The following is a 22,230-nucleotide window of genomic DNA, read 5'->3' on the forward strand; positions in this document are numbered from 1 at the left end:
AGAACCAATGAGGTTCATTCTCGTGTTACGCAGCACGTTTGAGCTTCACCGAGAACCAGTGAGGTTCATTCTCGTGTAACACAGCACGTTTGAGCTTCAGCAAGAACCAATGAGGTTCATTCTCGTGTTATGCAGCACGTTTGAGCTTCACCGAGAACCAATGAGGTTCATTCTCATGTTACGCAGCACGTTTGAGCTTCAGCAAGAACCAATGAGGTTCATTCTCGTGTTATGCAGCACGTTTGAGCTTCAGCGAGAACCAATGAGGTTCATTCTTGTGTTACGCAGCACGTTTGAGCTTCTGCAAGAACCAATGAGGTTCATTCACGTGTTACGCAGCACGTTTGAGCTTCGGCAAGAACCAATGAGGTTCATTCTTGTGTTACACAGTACGTTTTCAGCTTCTGCAAGAACCAATGAGGTTAATTCTCGTGTTACGCAGCACGTTTGAGCTTCTGCAAATATCAATGAGGTTCATTGTCGTGTTACGCACCACGTTTGAGCTTCGGCAAGAACCAATGAGGTTCATTCTCGTGTTACACAGCACGTTTGAGCTTCTGCAAGAACCAATGAGGTTCATTTTCGTGTTACACAGCACGTTTGAGCTTCTGCAAGAACCAATTAGGTTCATTTTCGTGTTACACAGCACGTTTGAGCCTCAGCAAGAACCAATGAGGTTCATTCTCGTGTTACGCAGCACGTTTGAGCTTCACCGAGAACCAATGAGGTTCATTCTCATGTTACGCAGCACGTTTGAGCTTCAGCAAGAACCAATGAGGTTCATTCTCGTGTTATGCAGCACGTTTGAGCTTCAGCGAGAACCAATGAGGTTCATTCTTGTGTTACACAGTACGTTTTCAGCTTCTGCAAGAACCAATGAGGTTAATTCTCGTGTTACGCAGCACGTTTGAGCTTCTGCAAGAACCAATAAGGTTCATTCTTGTGTTACACAGTACCTTTTCAGCTTCTGCAAGAACCAATGAGGTTCATTCTAGTGTTAGCCAGCATGTTTAAACTTCTGCAAGAACCAATGAGGTTCATTCTTGTGTTACACAGTACGTTTTCAGCTTCTGCAAGAACCAATAAGGTTAATTCTCGTGTTACGCAGCACGTTTGAGCTTCGGCAAGAACCAATGAGATTCATTATCGTGTTACGCAGCACGTTTGAGTTTCTGCAAGAACCAAAGAGGTTCATTCTCATGTTACGCAGCACGTCTGAGCTTCCGCAAGAACGAATGAGGTTCATTCTCATGTTGAATGAGGAAACAGATGGATTGACCTAGCCTATGTCTAAGTTCCCCCAGTGGGGAAAAATGAAGCTGACCAAAATCAATGTCTGTCTTGATTTGAAGCATTGAAATATCAACATTGATCCAATATTATTTAGCACTGAATTTTCAACCTCAACCAAAATGATGATTCTGATGGAATTTCAACATTGAATCAATGTGACCTTGCTATCTGGGGTCTCTTCAGAAAATGTGGACTACACTGCTCGATTCATATATGGATTCGTTTTACTTATCTCTTTATGTACTTTTTGAAGCATCAAAGTGGTGGTTAGCTGTCAATGGAGGGGCAGAAATCTTTAATCAGATTTAATAAAAAAGATCTTAATGTGTGTTCCGAAGATGAACAACAACACGAGGGAGAGTAATTAATGACAAAATTGTCTTTTTTGGGTGAACTATCCCTTTAATGCATTAAACATTCCTCGGAGAAACTAAGTACAAATGTAATAATTCAATTATGTTTCTGTAATGTAAATTATTTTATAATTTTTATCTAAAGTATAGGCTATTATTAAAAAAATTACAATGTATGTTTATTGTTTTTTATACTATTTATCAACATATGAAATACACAATATAAATGACAAGGATCATATAAGTATTAACATATGATAACAGACAATTTTAAAATGAAGTCATCTGAATTCTTTTCAGCGAAACACGCTATAGCAAAATGTAAAGCTTCGGCATAGGCTGAATAAGATTTGGATGTGGGAGGGACATGTCAGAACAGAAGAGTGCTGCAGCAGCGAAGACCCCCCCCTCCAGCCCTTCCCACAGAGAGAGAGAGAGAGAGAGAGAGAGAGAGAGAGAGAGAGAGAGAGAGAGAGAGAGAGAGAGAGAGGGGGACTGATGACGTCGACTCTGGGAAGCTCCCAGTAGAAGGTGCGCGCCCGCGGGAGGGGCCGATAGAAAATGGCGAGTCTGTGCAGAAGGCAGCAATGCACGATCGAGAGGCGCGGCTTTCGGCAGGAACTTGATTCGTGGCGGCATAAACTCATTCACTGTGTAGGTAAGCTCGTTTAACCTAACATGCAGAATTGTCCAGAACAGCTTCACGTTCCGTGAATGTGTATATTTGGTGTAGGGGACTAGTGGAAATCTATTGCCTATAGCGGCGAGCGAAGCGTCTTTTTTTGTCTCGCAACGATTTTTTCCTCATAGCCGCTCACCACCCGCTGGACCTTATCAAAAAAAAAAAAAAAAACGCAGTTATGAGTTTAGTTATGCGGCTGTAATATGAGCAATAATGTGTCAAGTGCACATTTGTTTTTATTTCACTGTGTAATAGTTAGCGTTTTTGCCCCGACGTTATTTCTTTAAGTTATTATTTTTTTTAAGAAAATTTTGGCGATGTTTATTTATTGTAAGCAGGGCGTGTTACGTGTACAGAGAGAATTGTGCATTGACCAATCAAATGCGTTCCTTTTGCCAGTGTGCGCGCTCCCTGTTTTATTGTAGGCTACTGTATTATTTGGGGTTGGGGGAGGGCTGTGCGCGTCCCCGCCCCACTGTCATGCTGCTGCTGCGCGCGCGCGCGCGTCCTCCCTTCCCTCAAATCATCGGCGCTGGGGGAGCGCGCTTTGCTGCAATGGGGAAATGTCAGAAAATAATTTTGTATTTTAGGGGAAGGTGGGGGGTTGACAAAGAAAATGACACTGCGCATATTGCATAGTTGTTATCGCGGCCTTGTCAAGACCAATTCTTGCTATACTGAGCATTTTAATATAACGCCTTGATCTTAATCTGAAGATTTTTTTGGCGAATATATACGCTCTGATATTTGAGTCATGTGTTTTTTGTTTTTTGGTTAATCGATTGCTCGCTTTGTCCGTGAACGAGACTTGCCAGTGTAACCAAAATGTCGCGCAAATAACAACATTATTTGGTTTTTAGGAACCCACGAGTCCCGTTTCAAAGTGTTATTTACCCATATTTGTTTCTCATTTCCCAAAATATGATGGAAAATATTGGTTTCCCGCCCCTCCCCCGTTACATGTAATGTTTCATTAGCTGTGTTTAATCCTTTTAAATCGCCGTATCTGATGTTATTGGGAGATTATCTATTGAGTCTTAACCTCGAGGTTTCCTCGTTTTTCAACCCTAGATTTGTGTTAATCTCCCTTTTAATGTCAGACAGAAAACCCTTGGCTTTTGGCATCTGTTAACTGCAGCTTTTAAGTAAATGTTGGACACACTTTATCAACCAAAACAATGTAGATATTTCAACACATAGTGAACCGCACAAAGTCTGATTATAATGTTGCTTAAGATATGCCACAAATACATTTTAGATGTCACATATGTGGATCTCTATGAATGGTAAAGCTTTTATTGTGAACTTTGCTCTTCTGTTTGCTCAACATGCTCTACATCGTATCAAACATGATACACTTCTGTGTTTAAAATGACTAGGATGTGTTTTATTATCGAAGATGGCATGTGTCAGTGAAACCTGCTTAGTTATCATCTCATGATACGAGGAAAACACTCCCAATCTGTATCAAAATGCCTGTTTCAGGAAGTATCAAGGCACTGAGGTTATGTTGGTTGGATTCATTGCTCTTCTGTTCTGAAATATGAAAGATATTTGGCAGAGAGCCATTAAAGGGTTGGTTCATCCAAAAATGATTTCCTTACCCTCAAGCCATCCTAGGTGTAGGCTATATGACTTTCTTCTTTCAGCCAAATATTATCGGAGGTAATATCCAGGCTCTTCCAAGCTTTATAATGGGAGTGAATGGTAGAAGATATTTTAAAGCCCAAAAAAGCGCATCCATCCATCATAAAAGTAATCCAAACGCCTCCAGGTGGTTAATAAAGGCCGTCTGAAGCACAGCCATGCATTTTTGCAAGAAAGATATCCATATTTATAACTTTATAAACTATTATCAATGGCTTCCGGTAACGGCCATACGCGAGTCTAGATCCGGCGGAAGAGTGACCTCCCACCCGACGCATGACGTATTAACGTAACCGGAAGCCAGTGATTATATTTTTCTTACAAAAACGCATGGCTGTGCTTCAGAAGGCATTTAATAACCCTCTATATATTACTTTTATGATGGATGGATGCGCTTTTTTGGAGCTTCAAAATCCATTACAGTATAAAGCTTGGAAGAGCCAGGATATTTTTTTAATATAACTCTGATTGTGTTTGGCTGAAATAATAAAGTCATATACACCTAGGATGGCTCGAGGGTGAGGAAATTATGGGATCATTTTCATTTTTGGGTGAACTAACCCTTTAATTATTACCTTACAAATCATGGGAATTTCTATAGGCCTAGTTAATATATATTTTTTCCTGTTATAGTCTGCTCAAAAATATTACATTGTATAAGATTGTTTCTTTGAGAGTACAATCTCTATGAATTTAAAAAAAACATCCTTCTAGTAATCACAAATGACTATGTTATGGAAAGATGATAATTGTATGGGAACTCTATTTTAAATATAATTGCTGTGTTTAAGGCTTAAAGATTGGTTGCTTCTTGTATCTTGTGCTGTGTAGTTATTCTGTCCATCATAAGAGATTAATTCCAAGTACATTTTTTGAGGAAATCTAGGCTAAATATTTTGGGCTTAGCCTATTGAAAATTTGCAGTGAATTCATAACGAGAGCTTAGCTTTATCATGTGTTTTTAAAAAGTAACCAAAGCCATTAATCTCCCACCGTATTTCTGAAATCTAGAAGTGTGTAAAAGTTGATTCACACCTTCGTGACGAGATGTTTCTCCCGAGCTCTGTTGATAACGCTTTAGGGAGCATCATAAATCATTCCCTCAAACTTTTTGTTCCAGGGTCAAAGTTCCAAAATCCGAACTCTATTGTTGTTAACACACTTGTCCAGCATTCCAGCACTGATAGAAGTTGCCACGTTCAGAAACACCATTTAGTTTGATGGTGAATTTGGACTGTCGGTATCATATTTTGTCATACATTTCTTTTTCCGTTTCTATTTGTAGTCTGATACTAAATCGCCCTCTGTAATGTAACATGGACTATTATGTTTCCTACAGGCTAGCTTTTCCTGTATGTTGTTGGTAACTTTTATACAGCCTTGCATTATGGGAACAGCAGTGGAGGACTAAATAAAGGACTGATTGCCTAAAATGGTTAATAACCTGATTAAAAATGACTCTTGATAATAATTGATTCATAATAATTGACCAAAAATGACCAACATTGAATTATCATCAAATTCATTAACTCATAACTGTTTTTATTTACATTCATTTTATGATGAGCATTTCAGTTGTGCCATTCCTTGTCATTTACTTTAAGTAACAGTCTATTATGAGACCCCTGAATAGGATTTGAGGTGTTATGGATGTTTCATTCGGTTAAGGTGCCTGTGTTTTAATAAGCCAAATTCATTCCATCTGCTGTTTATTTTCACCCCCTGCAAACAGTCGATCCATACGTGGACCCGACGCTCCCAGTGCCAAACCTAACCTTGTCTTTCCCGGCTTTTCGGACCTCTTTCTGTGTGAATTTGTCGGCACACATTTGGTGTCATGCTCGAGAGCGTCACAAATTCAAACAAAACTGAAGGTCAAAGCTGCTTGCTGTGAGAACCATTACCATCAGGAAAAATGTCACTTTTTATTTTTATCTCTAGTCATCATCTACCTCCCCCTCTCTCTCTTCGAAAGCTTCCCTTTCCTCTCTTTTCATCAAAGATCAGCAGCAACCTTATGGCCAATTATGTTTCTTGCAACATTTCTCTCAAATATAGGGCTATTTTGGATATTCCTTTGACATTTTATCAATGCTTTAGTCTCCAGTTTTGGTCTAGTCCATACTAGTGCTTTAACAAGTTCCTGTAGTTCTTCTTTTTGAATTGGTTGATAATCATGCATTTTGGTTTTGGTGGCACATATTGAGAGCGACTTTATACCTTTATTTTTCCAGCTAGACCGTAAAACGTTTCTAGCAGCTCTTGAACATCCACCCCCAACTGAAGAGGTTGTTAAAGAAGCGTCTGGAGCTATTTGACGACAGTTTCCAGCAGATTTAATTGGTATGTAGGCTGCAAGAAGGTGCATTGATTCAAGTTGCATTCGTTTTTTGACCACCGCTGAAAATCAACAGCATTTTATATTGATTTTAAAAAAAAAATTGTCATCTGAATTGTGTATGGATCTTTTCTCTGTGGGGAGATATTGCATTTAGGGAAAATATAGGGAACATTTTTCAATGGTTATGCTCCATAAAGCCTAGGTTAGTTGCATTTAGTATTTTATTCAATGAAATATACAATTACTGTTAGGTTTCATTGATGACCAAATGAAAGACGTGTTTTGTTTGCACCGTTGGAGAAGCCGGTTCATAATCACAATAGCAACTGTGATGATTTTACGGTGGCGCAGCTAAGGAACTAAAACATTGATTCTTCATGATTATCGAGTTTACAGCTTGCAGTTTCCATCACAGCTTTGAAGCTGTCAGGGTTTCACTAAACCGTGTAAACTACTTAAAATGTACTAGCACTACACTCCCACAGAGATAATACTTTTGGTTTTTCCACTGGATTTTTCTCAACAGTTCGGATCTTAAACATGCCAGGCTTCTGTGCCTAAGTATTTTGACATCTGCGAAGTCTGTTTCCATTATTATTTTCTTTTAAAACCCCAGGGATTCTCATTCTGTCAAAGGGCATCTAGATTAAATCCGTACTTTATCCCAATTCTGACTTTTCTGACTCCTCATTTCATGCAAATCCTGTTCTTTTTTTTTTTGTGTGTGTGTGTGTCCATGTACATAGTGATTTTTGGATTAAAGGCACAATATGTACGATTTTTGGATTAAAATATCCAAAAACCACTAGAACAGTGTTATGTGTTTTTTTTTACTTATACTTACATTATCTCATGTTTCCAACAGTGTTTAAATCCAGAAGCAGTTTTAACCAGTGTAACATAACATTGATGTCATGTTCAAGTTTCCAGTTTTACTTCCGTAGAAATCATGGAAGCACCAAAGACGTTTTAATAAATATTGTTTTTTTATAGCAACTGTTTGGATACATTAACTGATGGAAAACTAATCATTGTTTTATAGCTCAACACAGTAGTGTTTTAACAACTTTCAACACACTCAAATGTGTTTTAGTATGATTGACCAAGTCAAACACCGCTGCGTTACTACAATAAAATGGCCAGTATTAGTGGTAATTCAGCACTTGCGGCTGTTTATGAAATAAAATAATGTGAATTTAAAGGGATACTCCACTTTTTTTGGAAATGGGCTCATTTTACAACTCCCCCAGAGTTAAACAGTTGAGTTTTACCGTTTTCGAATCCATTCAGCCGATCTCCGGGTCTGGCTTTTAGCATAGCTTAGCATAGATCATTGAATCGGACAGGACCATTAGCATCTCTCTCAAAAAAATTACCAAAGAGTTTCGATATTTTTCCTATTTAAAACTTGACTCTTCTGTAGTTACATCGTGTACTAAGACCGACGGAAAATGTAAAGTTGCGATTTTCTAGGCTGATATGGCTAGGAACTATACTCTCATTCCTGCGTAATAACCAAGAAACTTTGCTGCCGTACCATGAGTGCAGCAGGCGTAATGATATGACGTAGCGCCTGAAAATAGGTCTAATAGGTTAGACAAACTCCCGGTCACGTTGGAAGTTACAGAGCTGGGGACTATTTTCAGGCGCTGCGTCATATCATTACGCCTGCTGGACTCATGGTACAGCAGCAAAGTTTCTTGATTATTACGCAACTTTTCATTTTCCGTCGGTCTTAGTACACGATGTAACTACAGAAGAGTCAAGTTTTAAATAGGAAAAATATCGAAACTCTGGTCATTTTTTTGAGAGAGATGCTAATGGTCTTATCCGATTCAATGATCTATGCTAAGCTATGCTAAAAGTGGTACCGCCAGACCCGGAGATCGGCTGAATGGATTCGAAAACGGTAAAACTCAACTGTTTAACTCTGGGGGAGTTGTAAAATGAGCCTATTTCCAAAAAAAGTGGAGTATCCCTTTAAGTAATCAAACGTAACTAACTGTAACAAAATTCAAGTTCAGGATGCAGACATTAATCGTAAAATAAACATGACCAACAAAACGAAAGGAATGGCCGACTACGGTCACTGAAAAAAACGATTCGTTGAATTTAATCAATTTTTTTATCGTAAGTGGTTGCACACGATTGATTTTAGCTACATTTAAACAAATGTATTAAGATGAACTTAATCAATTTTCAACTTAATGCATTTGTTTAAATGTAGCTAAAATCAATTGTGTGCAACCACTTATGATAATTTTTTTTATTACATTTTTTTTCGGTGTACAAGCATAATAAAATAAAAAAAGTCCGGCTTCATACCACAGTAACGTTAGTAAAACTTTTATACATTAGCTCATGCATGAACATGATTTCTGTTTATTTTTCATTGGCTGTGAAGGTGAAGACGACAACTCCCGTGATCCCGCGCTCATTCACGGCGTCATCAAGCTACGCCTTCGTTATTGTTTCGAATAAGCGACCTCTGGCGGCGAAACTTACATACTGTGCCTTTAAGTAGATCAGTTGGTATTTTGGATGTCAGATGCAAATGAACAATAATTGTAAAATAAACCTTTCACATTTAAAAGAACAGTTTGAAAAGACTACACATTTGTTCTCTCAAGGCAGGTTTTCCCCTAAATTCCTCAAAGATTCTAGGTTAAGCGAGTCCTTTTGATTTGCTAAAATGAAACAGTCTTTAACAGCCTCTTGCGCAAGAACTTTGGGAGTGTTTCTTTTTGATATCCAGTAACCGTAAAAGACAAGATAAGCTAAATTTTCACTCTTCCTCTTTCTGTGCTGAAGGTCATTTTAGCCTTTAGCTAAACAACTCCTTGTAAATTCAAGTGTGTCAGAAATCTGCCATATGGTTTACTTTTTTTTGTTTTTTTTGTCTACTTCTCATGTGACACTGTGGTGGTTGTTATCCATTAAACCCCCTGAACACTTGCCGTGTTGGGAATGAGTTTAGATTAGGGTGAGGGTTGAAGGAATTTTGACATTATTTTTGCTGCCTAATGCTGTCGATGTTTTCAGGGAACTGTTGGCATGCCTAGTTTTCAGGTTTTAATGTTTTACGGTGGTACAATTCCTAAACATTTTAGCTTAAATCTTACTGAAACATACTTGTGAAATGTTGTACACAAAGACATTTATACGTTTTCCAAACTTACTGCAGGTATTTGATGGATATATCTTATGCATCAATGTTATTTGAGTGACTTTTTTTTTTTTACCCCAGATTTTGCGGTTAAAATTTTGAATGCTTCAGTAATATTTGATCTAGATGCTATCCTGCAAATATATTGAACCAAATGTGAACAAAAGTCACTCTATCATGAGGTAAAAGCCACTGTTAATGTTTCTTGTGTCATTGTTTAACATTAACATTGTTTAATAGTTTTACGGTTATTGTTTTACGGTTAAGTATTTTCATGTATTTTTGGGTTATGATTAGCTGTTATTAGGGATGGGTTGCGATGGTCGATTGGTCAAAGAAAGCACTGGTCGATTAGTGAGTTTTTTTTTTTTTGCACCAATACTTAAATTTGCATCCTGTAAAACTCTCAGAAAAGTTCATCCCGTTTAAAGCACAAGAACAGGCTCAGGTGAATCCAAAACATACAATTAATTAGCTTTTTACACTCACAACCAACCTTTTAGTAGAGTTTACAAGTGTGTAGTTTTGCCCATCCCTGAGCTGTATGTTTGCATCATTCATTTTCTCCTACATCCATCTGGATCCCAACACGTGAAGGATTTCTTTTGTTTCTCATAGAGCAAGAATCCATGTGAAAATCATATGAAAAGAGCAAGACTGAAATCTCATATCAATTACATGCCCCCCCTCCTCCTCCTCCTCCTCCCGAATGGAGATGATTTTATACTCTGGTGATCTGATGACTATTGTCTTCAGGGTCTTTTTGCTATTAAATGAGGATCAATTGTGAATCCCATTGTTCAGTAGCTGCCACTAATTACAAAAGTAAAATCACGTGTTTACTATCCTGAATTATTATTATAAAACGCTATATTTTTTGGTCATTTTAATATTCTGAAATGTTTTGGGATTTTTCCACACAGTTCTGATTAAAAATCATTTAGTGGAACGCATTATCTCTCCAGCGAAGTTATTACTTTTTGTCAGTTTTTTTCAAAGCTAGATTAAATCTCATTAAAACCCATATAACCTAGAATAGTATTTGAGCAGATATAGAGAGTACGACCTGATGTTATTTGCTGAAGTTTGAGTTGTTTTTGTGTTTCTCATAAATGAGAAATGAGAAACACAAAGCAATTGACCTGGATATATATTGCTGTGTGGTTGAATTATGATATTTTCATGGTAGTTTGACAGTTTCTTGGTAAATCTTAACGCTAATTTTCTGAATTGTGCATTGGCTTAACTGGTCTTGGATGTGTAGTTTTTGACTTGTCCTGGGAGAGACCTGGAGGATCCCAGACAGATTGACTTGTGGGAACGAGTGCGAGTATCGCATCTCCTGCATTGTATGTTGAAGTTTTCCTTTCTCTCGTGTATTGTTGAATTATCACACTGGCATACAATGGATACATGTTCTCTGATGTCTTTTTGAAAGGAATAGTTCACCCCAAAAAAAAAAAAAAAACATTTTCTGGAAGTTATTTAACAGAATGTCCAAGCTGCTCTTTTACACTTACAGTGGAAATTGTCACAATTCACTTTTAAAGATATAGACAATTCACTTTCATTGTATGGAAAAGAGCAGCTTGGACATTCTGAAGAATTTCTTCTTTTATGTTTCACTGAAGAAAGAACATTTAAACTACTTTTTTTTTTTGGTGGTGGTGGTGGTGAACTACACTCTAGAAAGTGGTAACCAGCAATTTTTTGCTGTTTTTTACTTGATTTAACCCATACATTTAAATTTTGTTGGTATAAAATGAACACATTTACATTGATTCAGTGATGCTAAATAATATGTTTGACTTGAATAAAGCCAGTTCATTTGGTTTCTTCTTTTTTTTTTTTTTTTTATCAGTGAACGCCTTTAGAGGGATTTGATTTATTACGGTGGTTTTGTTGCTGGTTCTGAAAATATTTCGGTTAAATATCCATATTTTGGGAAAAACTTAAAATTATGTATTTTATGTACTGCGTTAAACATTTTGAACATACTTGGCAACATTGTTCATGCATGGTTGAAATAATCGTATTTATACAATATAACATAAAATATATGAAAAAAAGTGAAAAATAGATACATTTGTGTTTGTTATATCCATCAACCCTATTAAATGAACAGATAGAAGGATATTATTGATTCAAGGTTCAGATGCAATGTAATACACACACGATGAAGGCCATGCCTTTTTTTGTAAGTGCTTTCATTCTCAGATTGTCCTCAGGCTATAAAAATAACATCGTTTTTACAGGAAAAAAATTAATTATGTCAAAGAAATATATATTTTTAAATGTGCTGCAGATGTTCTGTGCGTTTACACGGAGATCGCCACATCAGTTTGACGTGCTAGTCGTGAAAATAACTAACACAGAACGCCTTGCAATTGCATTAATATTGATCGATTCTTTAAAAAATGACGGCTTTTTGAAGAAGAAGAAGAAGAAAAAAAGGCGTTATTCTACGTCACATTTGGTTTGTTTTTTGGTGAACACTTAACCCTATAAATAACCTGCTTTGCCGTGGACTTAAATCCACATCTACTTCAACCTAATGCTTCACATTTGGTACTTAATGGCCAAGTAAACATTGCTTTTGACACTAATCACCACCATCAAAAGCTTAAAATTGCCTTTCGTAGCCAATAGTTCGTTTTTATGACATGTACATTCCCTGCAATTGGGGCTTTGATGACCTAAAAGGTCCTGTCATAGAAGGCCGATGTCCTGATGGGTTCAATTTGATTGGCCGTTCCCTCAAAGCACATCTGCGGGTGTACAGTTTTCCCGCACTCTAATTCAAACCCAATCTAGGTCAAGAGGGGCCCGAATGACATTGTTTAACCTCCTCTCCAAATAACACTTCTGCACTTGCAATGTTCTTGCTGGAATTGGACAAGGGAAAATAAAATAGCTGAAGCAGGAAGCATTTGAGTGTGTTTTCTTGTGCACTAGCTTGTACCAGGAATGTTCTGTTTTTTTTATTTTATTTATTAAGTTATTTAGTTGTTGTTGTTGTTGCTGGAAAAGCAGTGTATTTCAGGTAATAGGACAAAATTATCTGGAAGACAGCCGCCAAGTCTTCTTTTATCCTTTATCTTTATGATCTTCATAGTGTTTAGACTTATTATTATTTAGACATTTAACAATCCAAACCAGATTTGAATATATTTTTGAATAATATTTATTTATTTACTGCCTTTTTACTTTATTTAGATTCTAAGTCTCCAGGGGGTATCAAGTCATATTTGTTGTCTAAATTTGGCTATTGCTTTGATACTTAAAATGTTGCATTAATTTGCATATTTTTGAGAGTGTCAACAAAAGTGACAAATGCTAAAGTTTTTATTTAGTGAATTGAGCCAAGATATGGGCATGCTTTTGGATGGTCCGTTTATATTATTATTATTCATGTATTATTGACTGTTATATGACAGTTTTTCGATTTTTACCTGTTAATTCTGATGATTTTTTTGTTTTGAAAAAGTTTTGGGTGACATTTTTTTATACAAATGTGTTTTAAATAAATTCTATTATAATTAATTTTCTGAAGGATAAAAAAATATATCTTAGCTAATGCTGTAAACTATATGGGGGGCCCTTAATTGCAAATTACTATAAAATTTAAAGGTTATAATTAACAACAGAGCCCAAATTATTAAATTTAGCTGCTATTTATTTTTAGATATATAATAATCAACACTAAACTGCACATAAGGCAGAGCTGATAAGAATGTAAATGTGTACCTTGAAATGCGATGCAAGTCGCTTTGGATAAAAAGCGTCTGCCAAAAATGCAGAAATATAAAATAGATGTTTTGCATTAACTTCAAAAGTTAATTTTCTAATCATTTTTTTTTTTAAATATAATCATTTACTCAGTGGCTATCATAACTTGTTTTCATGACATATTTATTTAAACATACATTAAATAATCAAAACATTAATAACAGGTTAAGTAAATATAATGTATAGGTTAATATAGTGCATATATACGAAATGCTTCTCTCTAGAGTTAATTTATCTAGCGAACTAACCCTGCTGTCGACACTAAATCCCTGAGGTAAATGTAATGCTACGTGAGATATTATTCTCAAGCTGTTTTATTGATATCTTTCCACAGAGAGTTTGAGAGATTTAAAAATATCGAGTGATCGTCTCTTCTTCTTCTGTGCTTTTTACTGGTAGAAAACAGCGTTTCCCCCTTCTGGATTGGAGTGTGGATCGCCTGTAATGTACGGTTCGGGGCAAATACCTAGAGTTGGGTATCGTTTGAATTTTAACGATTACGATTTCAATTCTGCTTATCGATTACGTTTCTTATCGATTCCTAATTTAAATTCCAAAAAGGTAAAAAAATCAAAAAAAAAAATCAACAGGCTAAAGAACAACTTGCGCAAGGAACGTTTGCTGTGGTTTAAAATTATCAAAAAAAACAACAACTAGCCTTTATATTTTAATATAAATTTTAAGCATTCGCAACAAATAGATACAACCGAACAAAGAAGCGATTGAGATAAAGTGTTTTAAGATTTTCAGGTATTCAGGTACAGAAACTGTAATCAAATCGTTAGCCTCATAGCATAATTGCCTAAGTCCTTTTAAAAAAAATATTACTTAGGCAATTATGCTATGAGGCTAACAAAATGTAAAATAACACTGCACTTTATAAAGAAAATATACATTACAAATATAGTTACAAAAGTTATTTAGCCAAGAACGAGTGAATTTTCTCTTTGTCTTTTGTTGTTTGATTAGTGTTGCTATAGAGACGGCAGCAGGAATATAAGGCTGCTGTCACTTTAAGGCCGTGTGTCCACCAAAGCGTTATTAGCCAGCTGAAAACGCTAGGCGCTCTGCTAAAAACGCTCAGCTGTGGGCGCTTGAGAGCGTTTTGGCAGCGCAGCGTTTTTTCAGTTGAGACGGTTGAGACCGAGACACTTGCTTGTTATGATACGGAATATCCGCGAAAGTCTTACTAGTATCTCATTTCACACATATTTTGTTTCTGTGTTGATTCTATATTAAAATGTCAATACAATGTAATGTATTTTATCTGGCTCTTGATTTTATTCCGTTATATGCTTGTTGTTGTCATCTGTTGACGTTGTACAAGCAGAATCATGTGGCGGACGCGGTTGGTCGGTATGGTATTAGTCCCGCCCCTCCTCCACTGTGATTGGACGGTTGGGTAAAAAGTGACAGTGATGAGCGCTGCGTTTTACCAAAAGTTGAACATTCTTCAACTTTCGGCGACCAGTAAAAAACGCCGAACGCTCAGCGCTTCAGCGTAAAAAAGACGCTCAGCGCCTCGTTACGCTCATGGCGTTTTAAAAACGCGGCGCTCCCATTGAAAACAATTGAAAAAACACGCCAGCCGCGAGTAAAAACGCTTTGGTGGACACACGGCCTAAGAGTTTCCCAATAGTTACACACGCCTGCAGTGCTGAGAACAGCGCGCGAGTCGCCTTTATAACAAGTATCCGATTCCTGACCTCAAGTATTTCTGGAATCGATTTTCGATTCCCAACCCTACATGTACCGTTACACCCCTACTTATCAGTCAAAAGACCTGGGGTGCGTTTCCCAAAAGCATCGTTAGCCAACTATGTTCGCAAGTTCCGTCGTTACCAGCATAGTTCAACGAGTCTGTGTTTCCCGAAACCTTCTTTCTAACAAACATTCGCAAACAGCATCGCAAAGTTGTGTGGTTGGAACGACAGCTCTCGACCTGTGGTTAGAAGCAGAGTTTCTTGTTTTCATGACATGTGGACTTAATAAATCCTTATCTTGAGCAAAATAAGCAATCTGACATTCATTACAACCTATATATTTTATTTAGAATACATACAAATGTCATTTACGTCTTTTAGTTTGTCAAGAGATTAAAAACACCGTTTCTGAAGAGTGTGCATGTGCGAACGTGCTCTGGTACGTAAGAACGAGCCTATGATTGAATCTGGAAATAAAGCAAAATAACTGAGAAAACTCAGATGCCATGTCCGTATTTTATAGCAAAACATCTAGCATTAATTCGATCTCAAACAGATTCATTAAAGGAAGTTATTACTCCACCACGTGTGTGACGTCATAAACCAATGTGGTTGGACGACCAATTTGCGACAATACGGTTTCGGGAAAACAGTCGCGACTAGCTAGTTGATTTCTTCAGCGATGCATCGTACTATTGTAGTTAAACAGCGAGTTGCGTCGTTGAAGAAATCAACTAGCTAGTCACGACTGGTTTCCCGAAACCGTACGGTCGCAAATTGGTCTTTTTTTTTGCGTCGCGAGTTGTGTCGTTGTACGGGAAACGCACCCCAGGCCACTGAATCCTAGTTGCTTCGTACGACGTGTCCGCTTTGCGCATCTTCTCCTAGATTGGTGCGACGCCCAACCGTTTCCTGACGTCTTCGTTCGCTACGAGGTCCCGTCGCTTTAGCCCGTCCGTATCTCCATAACACGCAGAGCCTGTTCGTGTTTCACAGGGCGAACAATGATCTGATAGATCTTGGCCTTGAGGCGGTCAGGCATCCGTTCGAGTTGTTGTCTTCAAAAACAGACAGAGCTGTTTAACAGCTAAAGCTCAGAATGCTAATCAAAATATATTTGCGGTTAAGAAAAAGTCTAAATTAACTAGTCAACCTCACGGAGTTCTGAATAAATGCGAGGATCTAATTTGCTGTCGGTCACTTGTATCATGCTATATATAATCAGTATTGTATCTACCATCTTCCACCTTGATCTCAGAGTATCGTTATTAAAAACTCATATCAGTCATGCTTTAATCTCCATGCACTGCATGCAACCGGTTTAACATTAATTTACCTTTCCTTTAACCTAGCGCCCTTCATCTGCAGTACGTACACCTTCCTACGGCATTCTCCAGGAACTCGCAGTTACGGCCAGCGTGTTATAAATACTTTTCTAACTTCATCAGATGCTACGCCACATCAGTTGAGGATCATAATTAGCCATTCATCTGCACACAAAGACCCCGTATGAAATGGATGATGGGGGGTAGATGTCCAGATTCGATCCTCCCTTTCATACCATGCGTGTCCTTCAGAATTCAAAAGCCTTTTTAAGAGGTTTTAAAAGCAAGTTTTCAATCACAATCCAAGCATGTTATATATATATATAGTCCAAAAAAGATGACTGACAGGCAGCAGGAGACAAAGGGATGGAGTAAAGGCTAATTAAGAGAAGTATAGCGATCTCGCCCAGTGTCACTAAGCAACGTATGAAACCCTTCTTTCACGCCCTGAGGATAGGAAGCACACGTCTGAGGAAAGCCGGTCTGCCTCCATAAACTTCCCTTTTTTTTCCTGTCCTCTCTTTAATAATAAAGTATGTGCACCTTGCGACCTCATAATTAGCTTTTTCAGCAGTCTTTCAAATTAATTAGTTGGATGTCTGCGTATGAAATACGGGGATAAGAGGGCATTAAATAGTGAAGGCGGGCAAAATGGCAGTAGCGTTGCGCTTATTTATACCATTAATCTCACACAGGTGATGTGACACTCTTTTATTTAAGCTTCTGCGGTGAAAGAAAACAGGTTTTTAGGGGTTGCAGTTCTTGAATGAACAAAACGAAACATTAAGGTTGTATTGAAAGCCGTGGCGAAGTGGTTAATGGCGCTGAGCTGTGATGCTCACGCGGACTCTTGAGGTTCAAATCCGGCTTTCAACGTGTCTCTTCCCTTCGTTTTCTGTCGTTTTTTTCCACTTTCATGTGGTAAACATTATATAAAGGCCATTATATTTTTGCCAAAAAGGTTTTATTTCCTCTAATCTCATTGAAAACGAAGGCCAAACATTAAAAAGCAAGGAAAGGTCTTTGTTTTGAATTCTGTTTTTTTTTTTTTTTTTTTTTTTTGGAGCCAAAGAAATACTACAGATTTTTTTTTTTTTTTTTAAGTCTTCAAAGCATTTGACACAAGGTCATCTGTGAGCAATGCCTTTATGTCGGTGTTTACAGTTTATTTGGAATTGAAGTTAATTGACTCTGGGAGAACGTGTGAATTGAAGCGTAGAAAACCTATAAAGCACTTTCCTGTGTGAGAATAGAGAACTGAGTCTATTGATATCACGTAGAGCAGTCGCATGAGATATCTGCGCTATCCACTCGCCGTTGGTTTGTATTTGTTCGCCGTACACCTCGCAGGTGATTGAGACAAGAGCAGAAATCTACTCTCTCAAGGGTGAATCTATCCAGCTGCAGTATAAGCAGCCGAAGGTAATCTTCGTTACCCCAACATCTGTTCCACTTCACTAAAAATATGAGCGTCTTAAACGCTGAATAAAACATAAGCGTTTGAAACGCGCTCGCTTTTTGTGAGCAAAGTGTCTCTGCGTCCAGGATGATGATTTGTGAATTTATATTCTGTTTGTAAAGAATGTGAAAATAGATGTCAAATTGATTTAATTAGAATCTTTTGTTTATATATTAACTTGCTGAAAAGATATAAATGTAATATAAAAAACTATGAATATTCATATTATTTATAAATAAGTCTTAGAATATATTTAATATATTATTTATGTATTATATTATATTTTCATATATATTTACATAATGGATACCATAAGAGTAATTTACTGAATTCTCAGCTCAGAGTTTGCCTGTACCTTGATTTTCTTGGGCTTGTTTGGACAAATCCCAAACACTAAATGCACGTTGTAGTTTATTTATATTACAGACATTGATAATGCCTAAAAGTACTTTGAATGGAAGCTTGTTTTCCTCCATGGAATAATTATAAACTTTTCCGATATAAACTCGCAACTGCGAACTCAGAGATAAAAAGTCAGAACTGCGACTTCATGAGATATAAACTCGCAATTGTGAGAAAAAAAGTCAGAATTGTGAGAAAAAAAGTCAGAATTGTGAGATATAAACTCTATAAAGACTGCGAGTTTATATCCCGGTTTTGCCAGTTTATATCCTGCAATTCTGACTTTATATCACACAATTGTGAGGAAAGAAATTCAGAATTGTGAGAGAAAAAGTCACAATTATTTTGTATAATTTTTTATTACGTGGTGGAAATACGCTTCCATATGTTTGAGCTTATTTGAAGGGATCAACTTGTGTTAGTACTTGTATTGATGTCTCTGGCTTGTATTTTTTTATTTCATTTTTCATATATATCTATATATATATCTATATATCTATATATCTATATCTATATATATATATATATATATATATATATATATATATATATATATATATATATATATATATATATATATATCTATATATATCTATATATATATATTGGGACAAACGAGTGGATGTTATCATACCTTGATGCTTCTTTTCATATTTCTAATAACCAGCGTTCCCAGAGGGCATTGAGGCTCACACTATTTAGATATGTGTTTTGTATAATATCATGAAAAGGTATATTAAAGATAGTGGGACCTATCAACATTACTTTAGATTAGCTCTATAGTATTCTAGCTACATTTTCTTGTTGCTTGAAAATTAGAGCACGTTAAAAATTGATTTCATTTATTTTTATGAATGTGTCAAAGGAATAATAAAAGATATCAAGCTTGCGTTTTACAATTGAAATCCTAATCATTTCAGTGGCCTTCGGTCGGATAATTAAATAATTGGATAATTAATTAGACGTTCTGCTTTTGGCACATGGCGCACTGAATAAATCATTGGCCCCAACAGGATGGTTGAACTGCGCTGCGTGACTCCTGCGTGCCGCCACACTGAATTCATTCCTGTCACAAGGAAAATGTTCCTGCTTTTTTTTTCCCCTCTTCTAAACGTATAGAATAGCCGTCAGGATCACAAAGGCAGGTTCTTCGCAGATTTGGGATTGCTTTCTCAAACACTGCGGCTTTTTTTGTGGGTTAACTCCTTAACCAAACAAAGAGAAATGACCCATTTTCCTCCACCCCTCCCAAATTTGAATAAGCTTGGAGTGAAATTGGATAAATGCGGCTGAAATGCGGAGGAACTACTCTTTAAACACAACAGTGGACTGAAGAATGGGGTTGAGGGCAGGATTGGGATCATATTTTGGTGTGTTTTTCTTTTTTGTCTTTTGAACTGCTTGGGGCCGGATAAAGGGTGACATCCTCTTCCGATGTATATGTTGAAATCTAACAATCTACTCTTCCCATCGGAGATGTTTCTGCAGGGACTAACCATAAGATCTAACCGAGATCAATGTGTCGTGTGTTTGTCATATTATTGGTCAGTTTCGTTGGTTCGTTCTTGAAAACTCGACACAGTGGTTTGTTTAGTTTTCCTTTGACCTGGCTGTCACGCTGCTGACTTTTTTTGTGTACCATCCGTCTCAGGGAATGGCTCTACCAGATAGAGATGGTTGTAGTTGACACAGATTTCCCCTGAAAGAACAAACCCAACCCCCTTTCTACCTTCTGTGAATGGAGGATGTTAAGGATTGGGGGTAGGGAGTTGGCTTAATTTAGGGTTAAGATAAACCACGGGGAGGCAAGCGTGCACCGTCTCTAAAATGCTGATTTTAACGATTTAATGAAGGTATTGCCATCCCCGGAGAGAAAGAGATATTTCCCCCCCCCCCTCAGTCTTAATGTAAGATGATATTGATCTCTTGGGTGGTGCTTAGTTCCTTAAAATGTTACAGAGGAAGTCTGGAAGATATTATTGACAACAGCTCAAGCCTTTAGGAAAGTCTATATTTTAAGCATGAAATGGCAATCAATTTGATTTTTTAAAAATAAAACAAAAAATGTTAAGGTAAATTTTCAGCAACATATATGAAGCCAAAATATTAACAAATTATTGTAATATTCATTCAGAAGCAGTTAATATCCACGTTCATTTCAAAGGGGCCAAATGTCAAACGGTGTGCCTCAGGGCTCGGTACTCGGTCCAACGTGTGAAAATCTCCAAATCGGCATGCTGTCACCACAGATAAAAAATACTGCTAATGCTAAATCTCAAACTTTGCTCGGAGACGTTGTCACATGGGTTCAATACCATAAACTTCTAATTTTCTTTTCTTTCTCTAACTATATATATATATATATATATATCGAACGGTATATATGAAGAGTTCAGATGCAAAAGCCTCTGTGCCATCTGAAAATTTCTTCTAGAATGATCATTTTTATTAAGCTTGTATGTTTAAGTTCAGTAATTTCACTTAAATGACAATTAATAGGTAATTTTTATTGTCATTTAAGTGAAATTACTAAACTTAAATATACGCGCTTGATAAAAAATGATCATTTTAGAAGAAAATTTCACGATGGCACTTTAGAGGCTTTTGAATCTGAACTATATATATATATATACACATTTTAAGGGGATAATTTAATAGGAATTTTAAGTAGATAAAATAAACCCTTATGTAGTTCATGGATTTAGAAACATAGCACTCCATGTTAATTGTGTTTAGACTAATTTCAGCATTAGAGGTAAAAGCATGATTATGTTTTTTTGTTGTTTTTTTACAGTAACTGAGCCTTCTAATCTGTCCTCAATATAGATTACACATAAGCATTTATGTTAGATTAAATTCAATTAAAGATCGAGCAGTTAGCTTGTGTGGAAAGCTTGCTCAAGACGTACATCTCGTCCTTCAACCATCTGCAGAACTCAGACTCTGTACGATATATCGATCTTATCTACTGGTTAGATACATGGTTGCTTGTTGCCCAGCGAAAGTAAATTATTCATTCATCCACTACACTATATATAGACTATTAATGGTCACCAGGAAGTTCGAACAAAAAGCTGCTGACGCGACCCTCCCTGGTGTCAAATTGATTGGCTTGTTTCTGTTCGTTCACGCACCCCTCAGTGGGACATTTCCCCCGCCCTGGTTTTACTGTTGTGTATGTATGGAATGCATTCTTCATTTGCTCATGGCGATTTAGGGTCATGTAGTGAATGAATGTTAGTTTTGTTGGCTTGACTGAGTCGCTCTATGTCGATATCCCACACAGTTGTCCTTCATACAAAATGCAAGAGGCCTGTATGAAGTATTATACCAAGACTTATGATAATACAAAATACTTGGTATCTTGCAAACCAACTTGGGTAAGGATTACATTTTAGGCTAAATTTTTACACACACACACACACACACACACATATATGTATATGTACATTTTGTTTGTGACATTTGTAAATTATTTTACATTTTTTAAATTTGCTTATCAGGGTTTTTTTTTTCTCCAAACACTTTTTACCATCAAACACTCCATGTAGTAAAACGTTAGTTTTGTGGTCCATGTGTGTCAGCTTTGAGGTACTTGAATTGCTGACAAAATTGACTTTTAGGAGATACATATAAAATGTACAGTCTTTTTCTCCCAGGAAAATGGCTCATCTTGCATTGCTCATTATTTTATCGGTAACTCACTTAATAAGGTCTTAACATCATTAATGTATTAGCTAACATGAACTAACAATGGACAATACATTTGTTACAGTATTTATTAATCTTTGTTAATATTAATTAATAAAAATACAGATGTTCATTGTTTGTTAATGTTAGTTCACACAGTGCATTAACTAGTGTTAACAAACACAACTTTTGATTTGAATAATATATGAGTAAATGTTGAAATTAACATGAACTAAAATTCATAAATGCTGTTGAAGTATTGTTCATTCTTAGTGCATGTTCACTTATGAAACCTTATATTTTATCCAAAATATGTATTAAATAAAAATATAGAAAATAAATTCGGCATCACAGTCCATTCATCATTTTTTTTAAATAAA

General features: G+C 36.7%; 1 protein-coding gene across 2 annotated transcripts in view; it reads left to right on the top strand.

Moving 5' to 3' along the window:
* The first annotated feature begins 2,172 nt into the window (after nt 1–2,172).
* lcor (ligand dependent nuclear receptor corepressor) overlaps nt 2,173–22,230 on the top strand; it is a 34,627-nt gene continuing 14,569 nt past the window's right edge. Inside the window, exon 1 of one of the 2 annotated variants that reach the window (XM_084417987.1) lies at nt 2,173–2,304. In XM_084417987.1, the coding sequence (XP_084274113.1) occupies nt 2,208–2,304 (97 nt within the window). In that variant the 5' untranslated portion in view covers nt 2,173–2,207. The remainder of the gene's footprint in view (nt 2,305–22,230) is intronic. The other variant, XM_084417986.1, reaches the window with a different exon arrangement.

Source organism: Rutilus rutilus (assembly GCF_951802725.1).
Source record: "Rutilus rutilus genome assembly, chromosome: 8".
Lineage (NCBI taxonomy): Eukaryota > Metazoa > Chordata > Actinopteri > Cypriniformes > Leuciscidae > Rutilus > Rutilus rutilus.